The sequence below is a fragment of the Miniopterus schreibersii genome (genome assembly GCF_964146895.1).
Source record: "Miniopterus schreibersii genome assembly, chromosome: 13".
Classification (NCBI taxonomy): domain Eukaryota; kingdom Metazoa; phylum Chordata; class Mammalia; order Chiroptera; family Miniopteridae; genus Miniopterus; species Miniopterus schreibersii.
This window is the reverse complement of record NC_138113.1, coordinates 6449104-6469998: the sequence shown is the minus strand read 5'-3', so window position 1 is coordinate 6469998 and position 20895 is coordinate 6449104. Positions and strand designations below refer to the sequence as shown.

Sequence of the window (20895 nt, the reverse complement as noted above, 5' to 3'; positions counted from 1 at the left end):
CAGAGAAAAATGGGCCAGTGGGGAAGTTCCCTGAAGAAGAAGTGCGATTAAACAAACAAGTGACCATTGTAAGCTTTAGAGGGAGGTAGGGTTTTGTTAGAATCTTGAGTCTACTAGTTGTCAATTTTGTGTCTTCAGACAAGTTGCTTCACTCTACACTGCTTGGTAGTTCAAAAGTATTAAATAGTATAAAATATGTAACATGTCTAGTGTAAGCTCAAAAACATAACTTCCATCCAGGAGGATTTCAAACCACCCTTGGCAGCAGAATCCCAAAAAGGAAAAGGCAATCACTGCTAGCCTCCCTCCAAAGGCCTGGGCTGTAGAGCTCACACAACGTTCTTTTCCCAGCATTATATTAAATAAAGCAAATCACAGGCAGGCCTGGATTCAGGGGGTTGGGAAATAGACCGCTTCCTGATGGGAGTGGCTGCAAAATATTATGAGTAACTCAGCCAGCCACAAGCCAGGGCCAATTACATGCATTACCCATGTATTTCTCCCTAAAACACCCTCCAACTAACATCCATTTTATAGACATGAAAGACAAGCCTCAAAGACATTAAGGAACTTACCTGAGGTTAAACAAGTGGTTAGTAGCATGACTGGCTTTTAAGTCAGGTTATTTGATTCCAAAACCAAGCATTAGTACCTCAAATATTTATTTTGAAGGCCATTCATGAGAGATGCTCCCATTTTTACAGAAAGGAACGAACAAGGATATGTCACCTGATCATCTCATTTATTTTTTAAGCCTATTCCAAAGAAGACATCTTGAGTGTATAAACTCTCTATTTAGGTTTAAGGTGCTCCAGGTCTGTTCTCACAATCACAGGCCTCAGAGCCCTCTAGCTGAACACAAATGACACTGACATGTGGGTTCTACACTCAGAGACTCTCATTAAACCAGCCTGTGATAGTGGTCTGGGCAATGGGATTTTTAAAAGCTCCTGGGTCATTCTAATGTGCCGCCAAGTATATGCACCTCTGGCTTGGACAGTTCCTTTCCATTGAGGCAGTCAGAAGAGGTCACAGCTGTTGGGCCAGCTGCCTGTCACCCGGCCAGCAGATCTGGCCCTGCTGAATAGAAGTGGGGCTCCATCATGAGCAATTGGAGTCAGATGTGCCCCCAAGTACATGTTTGCATGTACTAGTCATTGTGAAAGAAAAGGCTTTGTACTGTGGAGCTTTTACTTTAGCTAAAGAAAGAAGATACCTGGGAAAATATTATTTATAATAGCAAAAACTCAGAGATACCCCAAATATTCGATAGCAGGAAAATCCTTATGCAAATCATAGTGTACTCACTCTAGAACACAATGGATTCATTAAATTTATGATTACTTGAACCAAGCAATAGCATGGAAAATAGTTGTGTTTAATACTATATTAAAAAAATAAGGATAGTGAATTATATATACTACATAATTCTAAAAATATTTTACAAAGGAAGGAACATTCATTTAGACAGGTGGATGAAAAATTTTTCAACATTATAATTCTTTATGACATGCTTAGGATAGTGAGTTCACAGATGCCTTCTCTTTCTAACTCTCCAATTGTCACTAAACTTTGTTATCTTTGAGCCTATCTATCTACTTCTACTTATTCACTTCAAAATATTAAAAAAGGTTGTTCATACTTTGACATGTTAGTGACTTTTGTATCTTTAGACTTAAGAGAAGAAAATCTATGAAGGCAATAGAGCCACTTCACACAATATTTATTCCTACAGACCACAGTGCGCAGGCTGACCATGGTGAAGAAAAGATTCTTTGGAGTCTCCCTAGTTGTAACTCTCAATCTGCGTCCCACATTATGAAGCCTCTCAGACAAAGAGGAGTCCATTAGTGTCCCCAGAAATTTTTAATAGTTTCACAACTACCCCCAAAGAATAAACAGTAGGAGGATGGCCAGGTGGGAACCACATCCCACAATCACTCTTCAATATCCTCTTAACATCACCAAAGGAATGGGTGTATTCCTCTCAGTAACCATGGCAAGAATCAAAAAGATTTTCCAAAATGGATGGAGAATGCTCACTTACACGTGTCCATGTTTGTGGTGTTCCAAAATGCCGTTTAAGTCCCTTTATGGAGCACGTTTAAAAAAAAAAATCCACAACTAGAACTGACAATGATAATTTCAGTATCAAAACCAGTTTTTGGTGACCTGGGAAGAGTGCACGAAAATGTCATAATATCATTGCATCTTGGCTTTACTACCAGGGTTGAACTCACGTAGAGAAGAAACTAAGCCAAACTAAAGATGCGCTGCTGTGATGGTTCATTTTATGTGTCCACTGGATTGGGCTAAGTGGTGCCCAGAGAGCTGGTAAAAGTTTATTTCGGGGTGTCTGTTAGGCTGCTTCTGGAAGAGATTAGCATTTGAATCGGCAGACAGTAAAGAAGGTTGCTCTCATCACCCAGTCCCTTGAGGGTCCAAACAGAACAAAAATTTGGAGGGAGGACAAGTTCTCTCTCTCTTCTTGAACTGAGACATCCATCTTCTCCTCCTGCCCTTGAACATCAGAGCTTCTGGTACTTGGCCTTCAGACTCCAGGACTTAATTCAATGACCCCTCAGGTCCTCAGGCCTTTGACCTCAGACTGGGTCTTATACGATCGTCTCCCCTGGCTTTCTGTACTTCAGACTCAGACTGAATTATACCATTAACTTCCCTGGTTCTCCAGCTTGCAATGGCATATTGTGAGACTTCTCAGCCTTTGTAATCACATTAACCAATTCCTATAATAAATCTCCTTTTATATAATCTATATATTTACATATCTATATCTATGTCTAGATAGATAGATAGATGATAGATAGAGAGCTGATAGGTAAGATAGATAAGATAGATATCCTATTGGTTATGTTTCTCTGGAGAACCCTGACTAATAAATTGCCTGCATGTATGTGTAGTTTTCCATGCTCAATTACAAAGTTAAGAAGTAGAAAATAATAAAGAAAAACAATTAGAAAATCTGAAAAAAGTAAACAAATAATCCTTTAATGTTACCCTTATCACTTAAAACAAAAGAATTAGTTATATGTTTATAACTCAGTACATAAAATGATTCAAAACATTCATAGACTCATATTCTATCCCAGGCCATGTGTGATGAGGGAAGACCAATAACCAAGGAACTTACTGATTATGTAAATACTGAATTACATGGAGGGGGCCGAAAGCAAAAGCTGAAGTGGGTGCAGGCTGGAAGGAACAGTCAGAAACCAAACCCTCTTTCAAGCCCTCATCTGTGTAAAATCTTCCTGTTCTGTTCTGTAGAACTCAAAGCTCAGAGTTGTCCAGCTTTTGTTCCCAACTGCTACCCTAAGGCCTGCCTTCTGCTCTGTCACCAACACTACCGGAGGAATCGTTAAACTGACATTTGATTGATTACAGAAGTATAGGAACAATAAGTAATTTTAAAATTCTGTTCCTAGATTGCAGCGGGGATTAAATTAAAGATTTTTCTAGTTGAACTCTGTAGTACAGCTGTAGCAAAATTATGAATAAAAGTAATAGCTAACATTGATACCTTACGCATGCCAGTCGCTGTCTTAAATACTTCATATTAGTTCAACTATAACAACTATCACTTGATGTTGATACCATTATTATCTCCATCTTATAAATGAGAAGACTGAGATTTGTGATAATTAACCTGCTGAGGATAACAGTGAGATATGGGACATGAAAGGATTGAAACCCAGGCAGTCTAACCTAGAACCTGCATGCAAAACTGGAAAATGCAGAACATTATAGGAGCCTACAAAGCTAAGTTGGGGGCTGGACTTTACAAATTCTTCTCTGTGTGTACACAAGAGGGACGTGTGTGTGTTGAAATGTTTACGGATGGGGCAAACAGCAGGAAAGACAGGGCAAGTAGCATCCTACCCCACTGTCTGGCCATAGGGAAAGGCTTTGACCTTGGGAAATGGACATGGTCTTGGTGTGAAAGAAACGCCAAACACTAAGGCTAAACTCAAGTCTAAGCTCCGTGTCTAGAACAAACTCTCAGCTGTCAAAAATAGTCTCCACATTTGCAGAAAGTTCTCCAAAATCTGTCAGGATGAACAATAATAAAAGATTGGGTCCACAAATGAGTTTGTCATTAATTTTGGCAGTACCAGAAAATGTACAGCCAAAAATGGGATTGATGTGCTAAGCGAAACAGTAATGCTAAAAGAGATTTAAAAACAAGGAAGCAGTAACGTTAATATTGCTACATATTAAATATTTGAATGTTGTTTAAACATCAATTCCTAAAGACCCGGACAATGATTATGAGTAGATATACTCAAATAGGAACGAGCAATCTTGCTATTTTTTATAGTCATGTATTCAGTCAGTTTGTTACTATGGAATCACATATGATGTCATAAATTTGACATTCCACACAAGCCTAGACTGAGCAGCAGAAGGAACAAGAAATGGAGCTGGGGAGATGAACACCTGGGTAACAGCCAAATAATTTTGTTAGTTAAAGAAATGAGTCAAACATCTCTGAAACAGAAAAGGAAGGTGAGTGAATTAAACATCCTAGAATCTTGCCAAAGAGCCAAGGAAAAGTAGATATCAGTCCATAACTTACCTCTGGGACTTCTCTGAAATAATCGAACCATTTTAGATGATGACGACACGTAGAGAAGATGGAGGGGCAAGGAAAGGAAGTGGTGAGAGGGAGAAAGGGCAGTTAACGTATAGAGTATAAGTCAATCTGATAAATCAGCATTTATTGAGTTTATGCTCATGTGTTAGTTGTAAGAGGTGAAAACACAGTTGCTATCTCTGAAGAATGCACAGCCTAGTAGGAAACAGGCCACATAAAGTACAATGCAGTGATCTGTAAAAGCGTGTACAAATGACACGGGCAACCTAGAGAAATGTTTAAGTCTGGGAACTTCTCCCAGGTCACACTGAGCTGGGTTCGAAGATATTACAGGGAAGAGGAGACCACAAGTAAATAGGGTGGTATGTAGGCCAACACAAGTCATTCGGCAAAGAACACAGGGATGAAGTGGAGGGGTGCAAGTCGGAGGTAGACGGGGTACATCAGCAGGCTCCTGGTCTGTCTATCCACACGAACAAAGAATGTATCCAGAAATGAAGCACAGTTATAGTTATGCTTTAGAATGTCACCCTAAGTAAGTGGGGTGGATGGATCTAGAAGTTGGGAAGATTTGAGACGGTGAAACCTGATTAAAAGGCTATATTCTAAGAAGGTAGGCCCATGGCGATCTGAGGCCTGGAACAAGGCAATGATAACAGGGATGGAGAAAATATCTCTTGGAGTTACAAGTGACGATTTTACGGTGGTGGTGTGGGATTAATGGAAAATTTGTAGGATTAGTGCGAGGATCGCACAGCTATGCCATTCTCCGCTGTCACAGACTTGATCATTCAACTAACATTGATCAGATTTTTCCTGAGTATGAGGCACAGAGCATACAGAAATGACTAGGCTGCCCCCTTGTACCTTGGTCTTAGCTAGAAGCTGAGCTCCTTAAAAGATAAATAACACTAATCTTGATCACATCACAGCTACTGAATTAGCATGAAATGATACAAAGAGTGACCCAACACAATAGTATTTCTCTCAGTTGAAAATGAAAACAAAAACTTAAACAGGTGTCCATGAAGTGAGTTATCTTCACTTCATGTCTATTAGTTTGTTAAGAAGAAACCTCTTTTCACTCTGGATGCTGTAATTAGATAATCTGAACAGAAGACATGCCTGTCAATAGGTCCACACAGGATCTTCATAGCATTAAGGTCCTCAGTTTTAAAAATCAGACTAATATCGGTGAGGCTCAGATCCACAGAAAATTGGAATGTGGTTTATTGAGAAAACAAGAGAAGTTTCAATTCGGCATGACCAAAGTAAAAGTTCCATGAGTGGCAACCTTCAGAGTAATGGGGGAGACAAAAATGGTGTTCTGTGTGAGCAACCTCACATTTAAATCCAAGCATTGCTAACCCCTGGGGAACTTTCCCACAGCACATCTCATATCACAATTTTTAAAATGACAAATGCCTCATGCCTCGATACCTTAAACCTAGACACCACCAAACTCCTACTTGAAAAATTAACTTATCTAGTTCTTTGATGTGTTATTTCCACTCATGCTTAGTGGAACAGGACAAAAAAATGTCAAACTTTATATAGTTTTTTTTATATTGGCAAGGAGATGAATGCTAATTTTAACTTATCCTTTTATTCCCAAGCCCCAGGTTTCTAATGCCTCTGAGATTAAAATTAACAAACATTCTTTGTTTCCATATTAAGAATGATTCTGCAACAAAATACTCAAAAGACAGTCTAGAAACAGAGAAAAGACGGGATTCAGAGAAATCAGTTCGTCTGAGCACACAGGTGAGCTGACCTCTTTATAGGTGGTGAAAGAATTAAAGAGCGGAAAGCAAAACAGAAAATATGAGGGGGCAGGGAGCTCTGGGAGACTGAGCTGTTGAGGTTTGTATTAAGGGATACCCAGTGTCCTCACGGAGAGGTGAAGGAAAAGCTAGGAGAAGGTGGCCCTGCCTTCCCTCCAGTACACATCCCCACGTTCACACAGAAAATGCGGTGTAGGAACCTCAGCCGTCGCCTCTGCTCAGCCTGTGGGAGGAGACTGGTCTTTGTTCAGGTCAGGGAGGGAAGGGGAGTCTGGCCATCGCATTGACCATTTTCTGCACAATCTTTCAGATGAGGCGTGCAGTCAATCCGAATCACTGGCTGAGATGTTGCCCCATGCGTGGCCACCTGTCGTGTAGACACTGCCCTAGTGCAGCTGAGGGAACAGTCCTTCTTGGCCCCTGCCGCACAATACGTATTTATATTCACATGTGCCTGTTTTGGGAACAGGGCCACCAGATCACCATGATCAGGGTGAGCAGAGATCAAACTACTGATTTTGTAGGGGAGCCACAGTCAGTCTGGGGGAGGGGAAGGATATGGGGCATAGGAACTCGTCCCCTAGCCTCTCCACTGTGTCCGTCAGTGTTGTTCCTCCCGGAGGCAATGCTGTTCCCTCCTACGCAGCTGCCTTGGAGCCCCACTGCACTCTTGTTTAGGTACCAGCTGCCCTCATCTTTATAGTCTGGTCAAAAATGGTGGATATGTCTTTTTAGCAAATGTCAATGGGCTTATCCTTAAAGCAAGACATGGGGAAAGAGAGAAAAAATGGTCAACTTGATCAACTAGCATGTAAGAGTGACAGGTGAAAAAATATCAGATATCCGATTTGTTTCTTGCTTTTGAATGCTCCTCCGTGAAGTGAGGACTGGGCCAGAGCTAGACTGGCACACAAAGGCCAAGACTGGATTAAGGGCCACAGTGGCCAGGGATCTTCTCAGTGGGTGCTGCTGTGTTTAGCCTGGCAGGGCTGTTCTGTAGGCACAAGCCTGGGAAGAGCGGGTGGTGGAGTGTTAAACCCCTGGGTCTCTTCTCTCCTCAAAAGGGATCACAAGAAGTACTGCCAAAGACAGATTCTCGAGGGAACATCGTGCGAAGTCAGTGGTCCGGGACTTCACGGAACACAACCACCAGAGCCACCTCGTTAGACGAGCCCAGAAGCAAGACCAAGGTAGAGGTGGAGAGGAAAGGGTGGAGTACAGCATAGCGTAACAGTAATCCTAACAACAGTAAGGCTCATGACGGTGGCTAATGTTTAGTGATGCTTTCTGTGTGCCAGCCCCTGTTCTATGTCCTTTACATGTTTTAGCTAATTTAGCCCTCACGAACCCGCCCCCCCATAAGCCCTATTTTACAGCTGAAAAACATACAAAATAAATTGCCTAAGATTTCACATTAATAATGCTAATAGAGCTAGGTATACACTTAATGATTAAACTCCATGGTTTCTCACCCTTCCTTCCTTCCTTCCTTCCTTCCTTCCTTCCTTCCTTCCTTCCTTCCTTCCTTCCTTCCTCCCTTCCTCCCTTCCTCCCTTCCTCCCTTCCTCCCTCCCTCCCTCCCTCCCTCCCTCCCTAACTATTGAGTACTCAAGACTAAGGGGTGTGTGTGGGGGGTGGAAAGGTCAACAAAGATGATAAATTGTTGAAGAGTGTTAGATTGTGTAGCACTTTGGGGCCTTAAGTAAGCCTGGCCACATGAGAAGTAAAAGTTTTAAGATTAAGTTTTTGGTTGCAGAGAGAGTGGCACAGATCCAGTCACTGGGAAAACACGTGTTCCTGCCAATCCATCTGTCTCTGTGAGGACTGTCTCAATAATCTAACCAAGAAAATGCCTTTCAAAACGCGGGAAACTGTCATAAAAATGGAAATAATATATGGATGTTTAATGACTTCGTGCACAGCTTAGTTCAGGGTCCTTTCTCTAGGGTGGCTCCTTCCTGTGTAGGAAGGTGACTCCCTCCAGGGGAGCTCTGCGGACACACAAAGCCCTGAGGGCACAGGGCTCCAGCCTCGCGGGCTCCCTGCAAGTCCCTGCCTTAGTCTCAGGGCAGACTTGGAGAGGGGCACCTCCCAGGGGTTCTGTGGAGTGTTCTGGGGATACATGGGGTCTAGGTGCTCATGGAGCTAACTGGGGGTCACTGATGCAGGCAGCGGCAAGCAAGGCCCCTTACTCAAGTTGCCTGGAAGTCTCTAACTGGGCAGGTGTACAGACAGAAGTCAAATGACCGAACTGTGCCAACTGTGTGCCATCCCTCTAAGGGCAAGAAAGAGGGCCTGTGCCCAGCTGCTCAAAAAAAAGTGTGACATGCTGATGGGGGAGCAGGGCGAGGCTAGGGGGTAATGAACGCCGCCCACCGTGTCTGAGTCCATTTAACCTAAGTGTCCAACATCTGGAGCCTTGAAATGTCTGCGCCCCTTTGGGCCCGCCTAGGAGCTGAGATGAACCAGGATCCAATCAAGGGCTAGGAATGGAACAGAGGAAAGGGGACAGCGCCCCACCTCAGCTGGAGAGGGGGCAGGGAGCCCGGCGCGCAGCTCAGGCGCCCGTCTCCTTGCCCAGGTCCCCACCAGCTCCACCACCTCGCGGACCTCGTCCACCTCGCCCAGCCAGCAGGCGTCCCAGCAGGCGTCCCAGCTCGAGCTGTCCGAGCAGACGTCCCCGCCCCCGCCCGTGCTGCACACGCCCCCCACGCTCCCCGACTCCAGCCCCCCGACGCCCCCCGAGCCGCAGCCCCAGCCCCCGTCGCAGCCCGGCTCCCGGCGCGGCACCAAGATGCACGAGAACCACGACTCCTGGGCGCACGGCCTGCTGCGCGACGGCCGCGACTCGCGGGACTGCCGCGACCCGCAGCGGGACTACCCGCGCACGCCCCCGGCCGAGTGGAAGTCCTACACGCAGCGCAGGTCCGGCTACGGCTCCCAGCTGGACCGCGACTGCCCGCCCGACCTGACCCGGCAGCGCGAGGACGACGACGACGACGAGGCCTACTGGTCGTCCGTGCGGACCCTGTACGAGAAGAGCCCCGGCTGCTCGCGCCCGCGGCCGGTGAGCAGCGCCCGCAGCGCCCCAGCGCCCGCAGCGCCCGCAGAGACCGCAGCGCCCCAGCGCCCGCAGCGCCCGCAGAGACCGCAGCGCCCGCAGAGACCGCAGCGCCCGCAGCGCCCGCAGAGCCCACAGCGCCCCAGCGCCCGCAGAGCCCAGCGCCCCAGCGCCCGCAGAGCCCAGCGCCCCAGCGCCCGCAGAGACCGCAGCGCCCGCAGCGCCCCAGCGCCCGCAGCGCCCGCAGAGACCGCAGCGCCCGCAGCGCCCGCAGAGCCCACAGCGCCCGCAGAGCCCACAGCGCCCCAGCGCCCGCAGAGCCCAGCACCCCAGCGCTTGCAGAGCCCCAGCGCCCGCAGAGCCCCAGCGCCCGCAGAGCCCCAGCGCCCGCAGCGCCCGCAGAGCCCCAGCGCCCGCAGAGCCCCAGCGCCCGCAGCGCCCGCAGCGCCCCAGCGCCCGCAGCGCCCGCAGAGCCCCAGCGCGCCCGCTGCCCTGGGTGCCTCTGCCCGGCCCGCAGCCCAGGCCTCTCCCAGCACCCCTCCCCTCCGCGCTCTGGGGAGCCCGAGTGGGCCCCAAGCCTCGCCCCTGCGGCCCCTGTGGCTGCGATGGGGGCTGGCGGGGGTCCCAGGCCTTGGCCATCTCCAGCAGCCCTGCGCTCTAAGCAAGCGCCCGTCTGTTTTCTTCCCACCCTGACCTGGGAGGAGCCCTGTCCCTGATCCCTTCCCGTCTGTGTGATCCCCCCCCCCCATTGGCACCCCTGTCCGCAGCCCAAACCCAAGCACGCCATCACGGTCGCTGTGTCCTCCCGGGCCCTGTTCAACATGCTGGATGGCAAGAAGATCTACGAGGAAGAGGGTCTGGAAAAGTACATGGAGTATCAGCTCTGCAATGAGAACGTCATCCTGACCCCGGGGCCGGGCTTCCGCTTCGTCAAGGTACCAGCCAAGCTGATTTTGTCGCTAGGCGCACGTGGGGAGGGGAGGACTCAGGCCGACCCTTGGGATGGCATCCAGGTTCCCTCCTAATCCCTGATCCACCTTTGTCATTCTGGCCCCTGTAGTTGACCCCAGGTCAGTTCATGCTCTCAAAGAGGCTTCCGGACTGTTGAGGAGGGGGCTCAGCCCTAATGTGAGATGTTGAGCTTTCCCAGGTGGAGTCCCAATCGTGAGACCTGTACAGAAACCTGTGCTCCCTCCCTAGAAGTAGCCAGAAAAAATAATGAGTTTACAATTCCGAGCACTAGTAGAAATAAAGTGCCTCCTTAAAATGAGATGAAATTCACTTTTGCTGCTTTTGACCCAAACAGAGCATATTTTTAAAAATCAAGATGTTCTTGGCACTTAGGGACATGATTTTAATAAACGTTCTCTAAATTTATACAGAAATGTATAGCACTTTAACTGTGATCCTCTACATAACTTAAATATTACACAATAGCATTATAACCAGGCAAAAATAAGTGACAACTCCACAGTTGTAAGTAGAAAGTACTTATGGGGCATGAGAGGAGCATGAGAGGAAACCACACACCTATTCTAAAGACTCCTGCTTAAAAATAGACAAAGTGCTCTTTGGCAACACATATACTAAAGTTGGAACAATACAGATCATTGGCATGGCCGTTATGCAAGGTTAACATGCAAATTCACGATGCATTCTATACTTTTCACAATAAAAATAACCATAAAAAAAAATAAATTTTAATTAAAAAAATAATAATCATCATCAACCCGAGTGGCCATCAAGAGACAATTAGATAAAGAAGCTATGGTACATATATACAATGGACTATTACTCGGCTATAACTCGGCTATAAAAAGGAACAAACTCAACATCTGCAATGCCATGGATGGACCTAGAAGGTATTACACTAAGTGAACTAAGTTAGACAGAGAAAGACAAATTCTATATGATTTCACTTATATGTGGAATCTAAAGAGCAAAATAAGTGAAAAAAAAAACAAAAAAGAAATAGATTCATAGACACAGAGAACAAACAGGGTTGCCAGAGAGGAAGGGTTTGGGGGAACTAGGTGAAAAAGGGGAAGGGATTAAGAAGTATGAAGTGGTAGTTACAAAATAGACATGGGGATGTAAAATACAGCATAGGGAACATAATTAATAATTTCGTAGTAAATATGTATGGTGCCAGGTAGGTGCTAGAATTACCTGGGGGATCGCTTTGTAAATCACATGATTGTCTGACCGCTGTGCTGTACACCTGAAACTGGTATAAGATGACACTGAATGTGAACAGTAATTGAAAAATAAAATAATAATTATCATATGATCAAGAAAGGCAGACTTTACAAAACAAACAAAAAATAGACAAAGTGTAAAAGAGCTAGCCTGATCCTTCTCTCTACCAGCCAACAGAGATAGTGCTAGTAGAGCGGATGTAACAATTTGCAGCAAGTACTACCTATATATTCACTAATCAGTAACTGAAGCCTTGCGTGTGAGAGGCATAAAATACAGAAGCGAATGACATAACCCCGCCTTAAAGAAGCCATAATCTCTCAGTGAAGTCTTCAAAGCTTGACTTTGACACTGATGAGATCCCTTCTCTCCAGACTCCCGGGCCCACCTTGCCTGGCCCACTTTACGCGAGCTCATGTTTGTAACCTACAGGCCCTGCAGCATGTCAATGCTAGACTCCGGGATCTGTATCCTGAAGAACAAGACTTATTTGATATTGTACTGATGACTAATAACCATGCCCAAGTGGGAGTGCGGCTTATAAACAGCGTCAATCACTATGGTAAGTAAAATAAATACCATGTGGAAGAACAGCTCGCTGCTCTGGAGGAGAGAAGCCATGTTATTTTGCTAACTGTGGCCTAACGAACGCAGTGTCTTTGATACTGACACCCCCTCCTGCGTGAGGAATGTTTATTTGCCTATGTCAGAACAAGAGGGGCCATGTTCATTTTTAACTTCAGCACACAGTTGGGCCCAAAGCTCTGGACTTAACTTGTCAAGTGTGAATTTCAAAGTCTTAATCCCAGGTCCTGCAATATATTTCTGTTTTATGTTTTTCACTTCTGAACTTGACTTCAAGGAGCCGTCAACCCGGAGGCTTTCGCTGTGTGATCAAACTTCTTGCTCACCACAGATACATGTTAAAGGTTTAAAGGTTTTCACCGCTCCTTTCCACTCTTAAACTCTGATTTTCCCTGGCTGCTCTCCCCACACATCAAAAGTCTCCATCAATGTGCAGGAGACTTTAAGAGAAAGTCCTCCTCCCTGTTATGGAATTACCTGACTTCTTATTTGGGGACTTCTGGCCTCTTTTCTAAGTGACATCAGCTTTATGGATACGTGAAGCCAAAATAAGGTGTAAATTTGGCATATTTAAATCCTGGTTGAAATTGGGCGTATTTATAAATAATCAAGATATATTACAAGTTATGAGCTTTACATTGTCCTAACTACATACTTTAAAAAATGCTTGCCTTTCAAAAATGCAACTTTCATAGTGTTACGACACGAACGTATATAAAAGGTTTACAATAGACAACTGGCATAGATTAGTTACTCAGTAAAGTGCAGCTACTATTTGCGTTAGTAGGCGGTTTAGGTCTATCTACCCCTCACCACACTGAGCCCATCAAAGGTAGAAGCATAAAAAAATCATTGTTATTCACCTATCCAATCTGCTAATTAACTGATTGAGCCGAATCTTCTCACGCAGCCTTGTTCATGGAATAATTGCCTTTCGCTTGGAAGAAGAGTCAGTCACTTGCCTTCTCTGGGTACTGAAGGCCATTTGTTTCTCTCTCTGCTGTGGTCTTTGTTACATTATAATTATCTGTTTACAAGCCTGGCTCCTCAGTGAACTGTTGTCTCTTTGAGATAAGGGACAATGTTCTAGTCATTTCTAAAATCCCGGTGCCACCAGGTAATTTCTGATCATTAAATTAATATAACTAAGGATTTGTACAGTTTTGTGACACTTATGCCCAGTGTTGGCTTAAGTGAAAAACAGAGTATTTTGTTAATACCAAAACAAATACTTGCACCTCAACTGTTGATGGACCCTATCTACTCTCTTGGTCCATATAGGTGACAGACTCAAAATTCTGCTTTATATGATACCCAGCTACCCAGTTTATCACGTATCTAAGAACACTTTGAATGGGTACATTTCTTACATGCATAATGCTGTACCTCACTGAACTAGTCACACGTTGTTGAATGATGTTTTGCTTCTATAAATAACCCTGCACTGAGACATTTCCTACATACATCTTTATCAGAGTTTTAGATTATTCCCTAGAATAAACTAATAACAATTTTTTAAAGGAAAAGGAATCCTAGGTCAAAATGTATAAACCAATTTACAGTTCTTCATATATTTTGTCAAATTACTTTTTAGATAGCCTGTACCAATTTATACTTTTATCCATAGTGTATTTGGGTGCTTATTTTACAAACCTCTCACCAACATCTAGTATATTTTTAATTGTTTATTTAAAAGACATTTGATGGTATATTGTGTTTAGTCTGCTAATAATTCCATTTAAAATTTCAAGTCAGGAAACAGAGACAATTTCCTACCTGTTGTTGCTGCTTTTAGAAGACTGTTCCATTCCTAGCACACCTTTTTATTACAGTTGTATTGTTACTGAAGGACAGAAATGGTACTTAAAATAGAGCCACACTTTAACTGGCCTTTACAACAACTCAGGAGGCTGCAGGCGAAGGGCAGGAATCAACAGGACCCAGTGGGCTTAGACAAGACGTTAGGTCTCAGTGTCCTTTTCTGTGACGAAGATAATAATGCTGCTGTTGTGACGTAACCTCTTTCTGGCCCGGCAACAGGCTTGCTGATTGACCGCTTCTGTCTGACGGGCGGGAAGAGCCCCATCGGCTATCTGAAGGCCTATCTCACCAACTTCTATCTTTCTGCGGATTACGGAAAAGTACAAGAAGCCATACAAGAAGGTACGGGTTTGGTTTGATCCCGGTAATTAATAGGGGGGCCTGTGCTGTGCTCACTCCCACTGGGCTTCTCCCGTATGATCTGGGGCTTAGGCCTCACTGGACTTTCTGTTAGGATGTGTCTGCAGGCGGCAGCCCTTAAGTGTGTCTTTTAGAGCTTGGACCTCCCTGGAGGTGGGCATCCCCAGAGATCCTCTCACACCCATCGCACACTCTCCCACCCCTTGTTAAAATGGGGGTGGCACACAGGCAGCTGTTGTGAGGTGTGTGGCTGTGGAGCGGAGTTGAGTCATCAGGGAACAGCCACAGAGGAAATGCGAGGGCCGGGAGGGCTTTCTATTATCGTTTTACCAGTAGGAGCGAAAGGTCGTGGCCCTGAATGAGCATTAATCAGCCTCCCTGGCCTCCCAGGCATCGCCTCGGCAACCATGTTCGACGGAGGCAAAGACATATCTTACTGCGACACTCAGCTCCGTGTGGCTTTCGATGGAGACTCTGCTCTCTTCTCCGAGGAGGCCGAGTTTGCTACCAAGGAGCACGGGCTGGACAAACTCTTCCAACATGACCCACAACTTGAGAATAAGTCTTCTCCTCAGGTAGGTCAGAGGGGCGCTCGTTAATTCTGATCTGCTCGTTTCCCAGTAGATCCCAATAGCTGGTCATCGCGATGGCCTTCAGCTTACTTTATGCAGCCGCTCCTCACTTCTGATCCTTGCAGTTTTCTTCATTTTGAAGCATCTGCTGCTGACTTTTTTTTAAAAACATGCTTTTATCTAGCCTTTTGGAAACGTTTCTATGATCTTATGATAATGACTTCACCCCCTAAATGATGAGGAACAGAGGTATCGTGGCTTACCAATAAGCCATTTCTACATAACAGGTTCTCAGAATAGTAAGGTCATTTCCAACAGGCCAGTAAACATTTCGTGAACCTCCCTCTCCATGACCTCAAGCTCAATAAAGGCATTTGCTTAATTGAGAAAATCTGCAAAACTGACAGCTTGAGTTGAATCAAATAATGAGCCTCAAATAAGTGCAAAACTATGAAGACCCAATCGGACTGAAACGGAGTGCGCAGGCTTTCTGGAATAAATTCATGAACTGAAGTTGAAGTGTTAAAGTCATGGTCTGAGATAAACAAAACCTACAACCTCTGAACCACAGGAAATTGGAAGACTCAAAATATTCTCCGGACTGAATCTGAGCTAATGGATCATTCAGTTTAATCTATGAATCTTACTAAGAAATTTAACTGGCCTCCTTTTTTCTGCTCTTCTTGAACTGAAGATAAATATATATTTTTATTACATTTATAAAAGTATTACTAGATTAACTGAAAGTTTACAAGTTTTACTAACTAAACTTACATTACATCAAGTGATATTTAAACTGTGTGTGTGTGTTTCACTTTATAGTCCCCTCCTAAATAGCTCCTTTGGAAAAATTGCTCTCATGTTATAAAGTTGTTCAGTGTTAACAAAGTTTACAATTGAGAGGAAAGTCATTTGTTATATTTTATATATATCTTCTTTGCTGAAATTCAGAGCCCATCATATATTAGCCTTTAACTATTATTGAAATGTGGAAGCTCTCCAAAAAAGAAACAACCACAAAAAACCTTCAAAAAAAGAATTACTTGAAGATAATCTCAGTCTTTTCCACAGCAGCATTCAATAGTAAAAGACAATGGTGCTCTACTATTGGTGGGAATGCAGATTAGTGCAGCCACTATGGAAAACAGTATGGAGGTTCCTCAGAAATTAAAAATGGAGCTGCCTTATGACCCAGCAATTCCAGTGGTGGGTACATATCTGAAGAAACCCAAAACACTAATTTGAAAGAATATATGCATCCCTATGTTCTCTGCAGTGTTATTTACAATAACCAATATATGGAACCAAAGCAAGTGCCCATCAACAGACAAGTGGATAAAAAAGCTGTGGTACATAAATACAGTGGAATATTACTTGGCCATAAAAAATGAAATCTTATCATATGGGATAGTGTGGATGAACCTAGAGGATAGTATACTAAATGAAATAAGTCAGTCAAATAAACTAAAATACCTTATGATTTCACTTTCATGTGGAATCTAAAGAACAAAATATATGAAGAAGCAAAATTGAAACAGGCTCATAGATACAATGAACAGACTGGTGGTTGCTAGAGGGGGAAGGGCTTGGAGGACTGGGTGAAAAAGGCGCATGCATTGAGAAGTACAAATTGGTAGTAACAAAATAGTCACAGGGATGTAAAGTACAGCATAGGGAATATAGTCAATAATATTGTAATAACTATGTATGGTGCCAGGTAGGTACTGGAAATATTGGAGTAAACACTTTGTAAAGCATATGATTGTCTAACCACTATGCTATACACCTGAAGCTAATACAAAATGATACTGAATGTAAACTATAATTTAAAAAGTTTAAAATAGATTTAAAGAAAAGACAGTGGAGCACTACTTATAAGATCAAATGGAAAGAACATATAAGTCACAGATCCTATATCCAGCCAAAAGTTCATTCAAGTAAAAAGGAAACAGGTCAACAGTTGAGAACATACAATATTATCTGGGATTTAATTTCCGTAAGATTCCTTGACAAAAGGAGTACTAGAGGACACATTTTGGTTAATATGTGGATGACTAGAAATACAAAGGCAAAAATGGACCTGGAATATATTTAATCATAGAACCAAACTAAAACAATCATAGGAACTAGGGAGCAGAAAAGAAACTACATACTACGTGCCCTTATATAGAAATTATACAACTAATGAAAGCTGGAAAAACATGGAGGAAAAAGGTCCAAGGAAGAGTACGTATGCTGATATCTTCAAGTACAATAGCTGATCAAAGTATAAAATGTAAAGCTGATAAACAAATATGAGAATCCTTAATAATGCAAATGTAACAAGTAAAATCGGATGGCTGAAGAAGAAATACAGATAAAGGATAGGTAAAGAAGTATCCTCATTTCATTATTTCTCATTGTAACAAATAATTGACCTGGGATTTTTTTAAAATAGAGTACTGGAGGGACTATAAAAAGTTATAGTTATTAAGGTAACCAATAGAAGGAAATAATATAAACCTTCCTAAATCTTAGAAGAAACACACATACACACACGCACCGAAAAAGGCACTTGTTAGTGAACAATCCTTTAAAATCTTTAAACATGAAAAATACAATAAAAATCATAAGACAGAACCATTACCATGCATATTCGTAATATCAATAAATATAAATGTCCTAAAACTCCACTTTTGTTTTCAAAATTTAAGACTTTCAGATTGGCTCACATAGCAAAATCCAATTCTATGCTCTATACCATAGAACTACAAGAAAAACTAAGTGTTTAGAAAGGTTGAAGATAAAAGCAACTGTGATGTTATACAAAGTTTTTGTAAATATAAGACAAGGCCGGATTCAAGCCAACAAGGTATGACACACGATAAAGGGGTATACTTTATTAGGGTAAAGTGTGCAATTCAGAAAAAGCAAATTAAAAGAGTAGTGCTTTTGGTAATTAACTGAGCTTTATGTAAAGTATCCCACTTTGCGATCAATAATTTATGTCTGTTGCCTTGGTTTACCTTTTCAATAGAAACTTCTTTCACTCTTAAAAAATATCTGTGTTTAGACAACAAATTATATGACCATCCTACATTTATTGGAGGAATGCAAGGATGGTTCCATATAAGGGAGTATATTCAAGTAAATGCAAGGCGTTTCAGCATTGTGCCATTGGCTTTGTAATACTGTAGAATTACATCCTTTTATAAGCTCTTATAAGCCTCTGTTTTTCAGCATTCACTTCCTTTGCTTCACTGGATCACAGCTGTGGCATATGTTCCTTTTGCAGGGTCCCTTGAAATGCTTTCTGGAAGAATTAGGCAGACTGCAAAAGAAGTTCTATGCCAAAGACCAACGGTTATGTTGCCCTATCAGGACCTACCTGGTTACAGCCAGGAGTGCAGCCAGTTCAGGTGCCCGAGTGCTGAAAATGCTCCGCCGCTGGGGTCTAGAGATAGATGAAGCCCTTTTCCTTGCTGGAGCCTCCAAAAGTCCCATCTTGGTGAAAATACGGCCCCACATCTTCTTTGATGACCGCATGTTCCATATTGATGCGGCACAGAAACTTGGCACCAGCTCAGCTCATGTACCTTATGGCATTAATCAAAAATTGAACAATTAGTGATGGGGAAGAGAAATAAAGCGGCGAGTCTGGTGTCACAGAAGCCACTTCTTGTGGATCTCTAGGGTAATTAGTTAGGTATTTCAGAAGATTGGACCTCAGAACTTAGTTCATTTGGAAAGGTTTTCTGACATTTTTTAAAAACGTTTTGAACCTTCAAGTTATCTTCAAGCTACTTCTCTGAGATGTCAGCGCTATTGAATACCATTGCACCTACCTTTGTGTGTAAGTCATACTGATGACTCTCTGCAATAAGTTTTGAACTTGAATGTTTGAATGCTTAAAAGGCTATGTCAGAAACCTCCTTGGTCTTACAAAGCATTGCTCATTTTTGGACGTTGGTAGGTAGAATAAATTGTTACAATTCATCATTATAGAAGAGTGATCTTCAATGGTGGAAAGAGTAGGGGTAAAGTACACTTTTGAAAATTAGAGCGTTTTAGTCCGTTGCCTCTGTGACCAGCCTTTAAATCAATACAAAATGGAAGTATCACTCTACCTGCCTATGTATACCAATTCTGACACTAGTCATTCAGAAATAAATCAGCTGGTTATGTCACAGGGCGCTTTCCATCTAAGGCACACTCCAAACAGAACCTCTTAGGAAGGGTTCTTTGAAGCTTATTTGGTGGGTTTGTTGCCTGTGAACAGTGTATGTAAAGTCTGCTTTGGGCTTGGCGGGTGGGCCCAGTGCTTGCATGGCAAAACAAGCCTTGGCCACAGCTTCAAATGTGACATGAAGTGTAGTATCCTGGACTTCCATTGTTCTCATCCTTCTGTGATTTTTGTTTTGTTTTGGTTCACCGTAATCTACTACATGGTAAGGCATGGTGAGCTGGATACTTTCACGTCACCTCCTTTTCTCATCAAACCAAACGTTTGTGATTTAATATTGTTACCCTTTTAATTAATGAAGAACCTAAGATCCAAGAAAGATGAAGTAGCTTGTCCAAGAATAGCAGCTAATAAATAGTAGGACTAAGATTCTAATCCAGGTCTTATTTACTTCAAAAGCTATACACATTTTTTTCTCTGTGTTACGCAGCCTTACATACCAAGTTGTTCTTATTGGTTCCATGGCCATAGGACTGATGCTGAACAGATTAGTCATTCCATTAAATTCTACGCTTAAGATACACAGCAGTCACATAGCAGGTCTGGGTCTTCCTCTCCTCCCTTCTCCCCACCCCCTCTTGTTCCTCTGCCCCTACGTCCATCCCACCCCACCCTCATATGCAATTTCCACCCTGGCTCTAGTGAAAGTAGACCGCTGCTGCCACACATCTTTCGACCTGCTTCCTTATTTGATGTAAGCCAGTCCAAAATATATCAGTCGTGACAATGAGTACCTAGTGTTTTCTATGCATTCCCCGGTGTGAAGTCCACAAGAGCACTCAGACCTAATCCCATCCTTGAGGAAATGTAGAACCTTAACAGTACCCTAAAGGAAGTCCAATGTGCAAACTCAAATAGCCAACACTAGAGGGCTGTTTGTTCTCCGTGCCAAATAAGGGTCACACATGAGGTTGAAGCAAATATCTACGTGGGCTGGAAGTGGTCAGGAAATGAAAACAACTGGGGTGGGCTTTGAAGGACAGAAAATGGATAAAACTGAAGGGAGAGGAAACAGATGTGTTCCAGGCTCAGGGAGTTTGATAGGGAGCTTCAAATTATGGAAGGAGAAACAAAGGCCCACGACCCCTCGTGATTTCTGTCCCTGGTGCCTTGTCTAATCCTCAGTGGTAGTGCTCTTTCCCACAGCTGCACTTTATTCTCAGCGCCCCTAAGAAAACTTCTTCCATTCTACCCCTTTTCTCTTTGTATTGTGACTTACTGTTGCATGTTATATCCTTCCCAGATGTAAAGGAGTGGAGGAGAGTTTATAAAAATCTTACAGGGATTTATTTCACACCAGATACATTGTGAGTCTCTTCTCTTGTCCTGAAGATCCTAGAATGAGGCTGGGACTGTAATTTTCTGCACCAGACAGTAAGCACCCTATTCTCTGTGCCTCTCATAGGGCATGACTGGCACATACGATCGGGTGGGTGAGTAGCTGGACAAATGACCACTTAAGAGTAATTTGGTCTAAAGCCACAAAGTCTTCAACTTGAAGATAGGTCCCTGTGCAGTAACTCCTGACATTTCTGAAGCATGTCCCAGTGTTTAGAGCACTTTTCGTCCCATTTGTACATTTAATAGTCTTATGGAGGGGGTGAGGGGTACTTATGAAGTGGCGTGCTCGGAAGTCTGTTTACAGTAAGTGCAAAATTTTCCTCCTGTTATTCCTG

General features: G+C 43.4%; 1 protein-coding gene across 1 annotated transcript; it reads left to right on the top strand.

The window, feature by feature from the left end:
* Positions 1-4494: 4494 nt before the first annotated feature.
* On the top strand, positions 4495-18604 carry NT5C1B (5'-nucleotidase, cytosolic IB; the record flags this gene model as incomplete). Its single annotated transcript, XM_081155852.1, has 10 exons — positions 4495-4527; positions 6293-6379; positions 6710-6892; positions 7464-7589; positions 8981-9466; positions 10228-10395; positions 12092-12221; positions 14285-14407; positions 14816-15000; positions 18272-18604. 10 exons carry the CDS (start codon positions 4495-4497, stop codon positions 18602-18604), a joined length of 1854 nt encoding a protein of 617 aa, XP_081011978.1.
* Positions 18605-20895: the final 2291 nt, after the last annotated feature.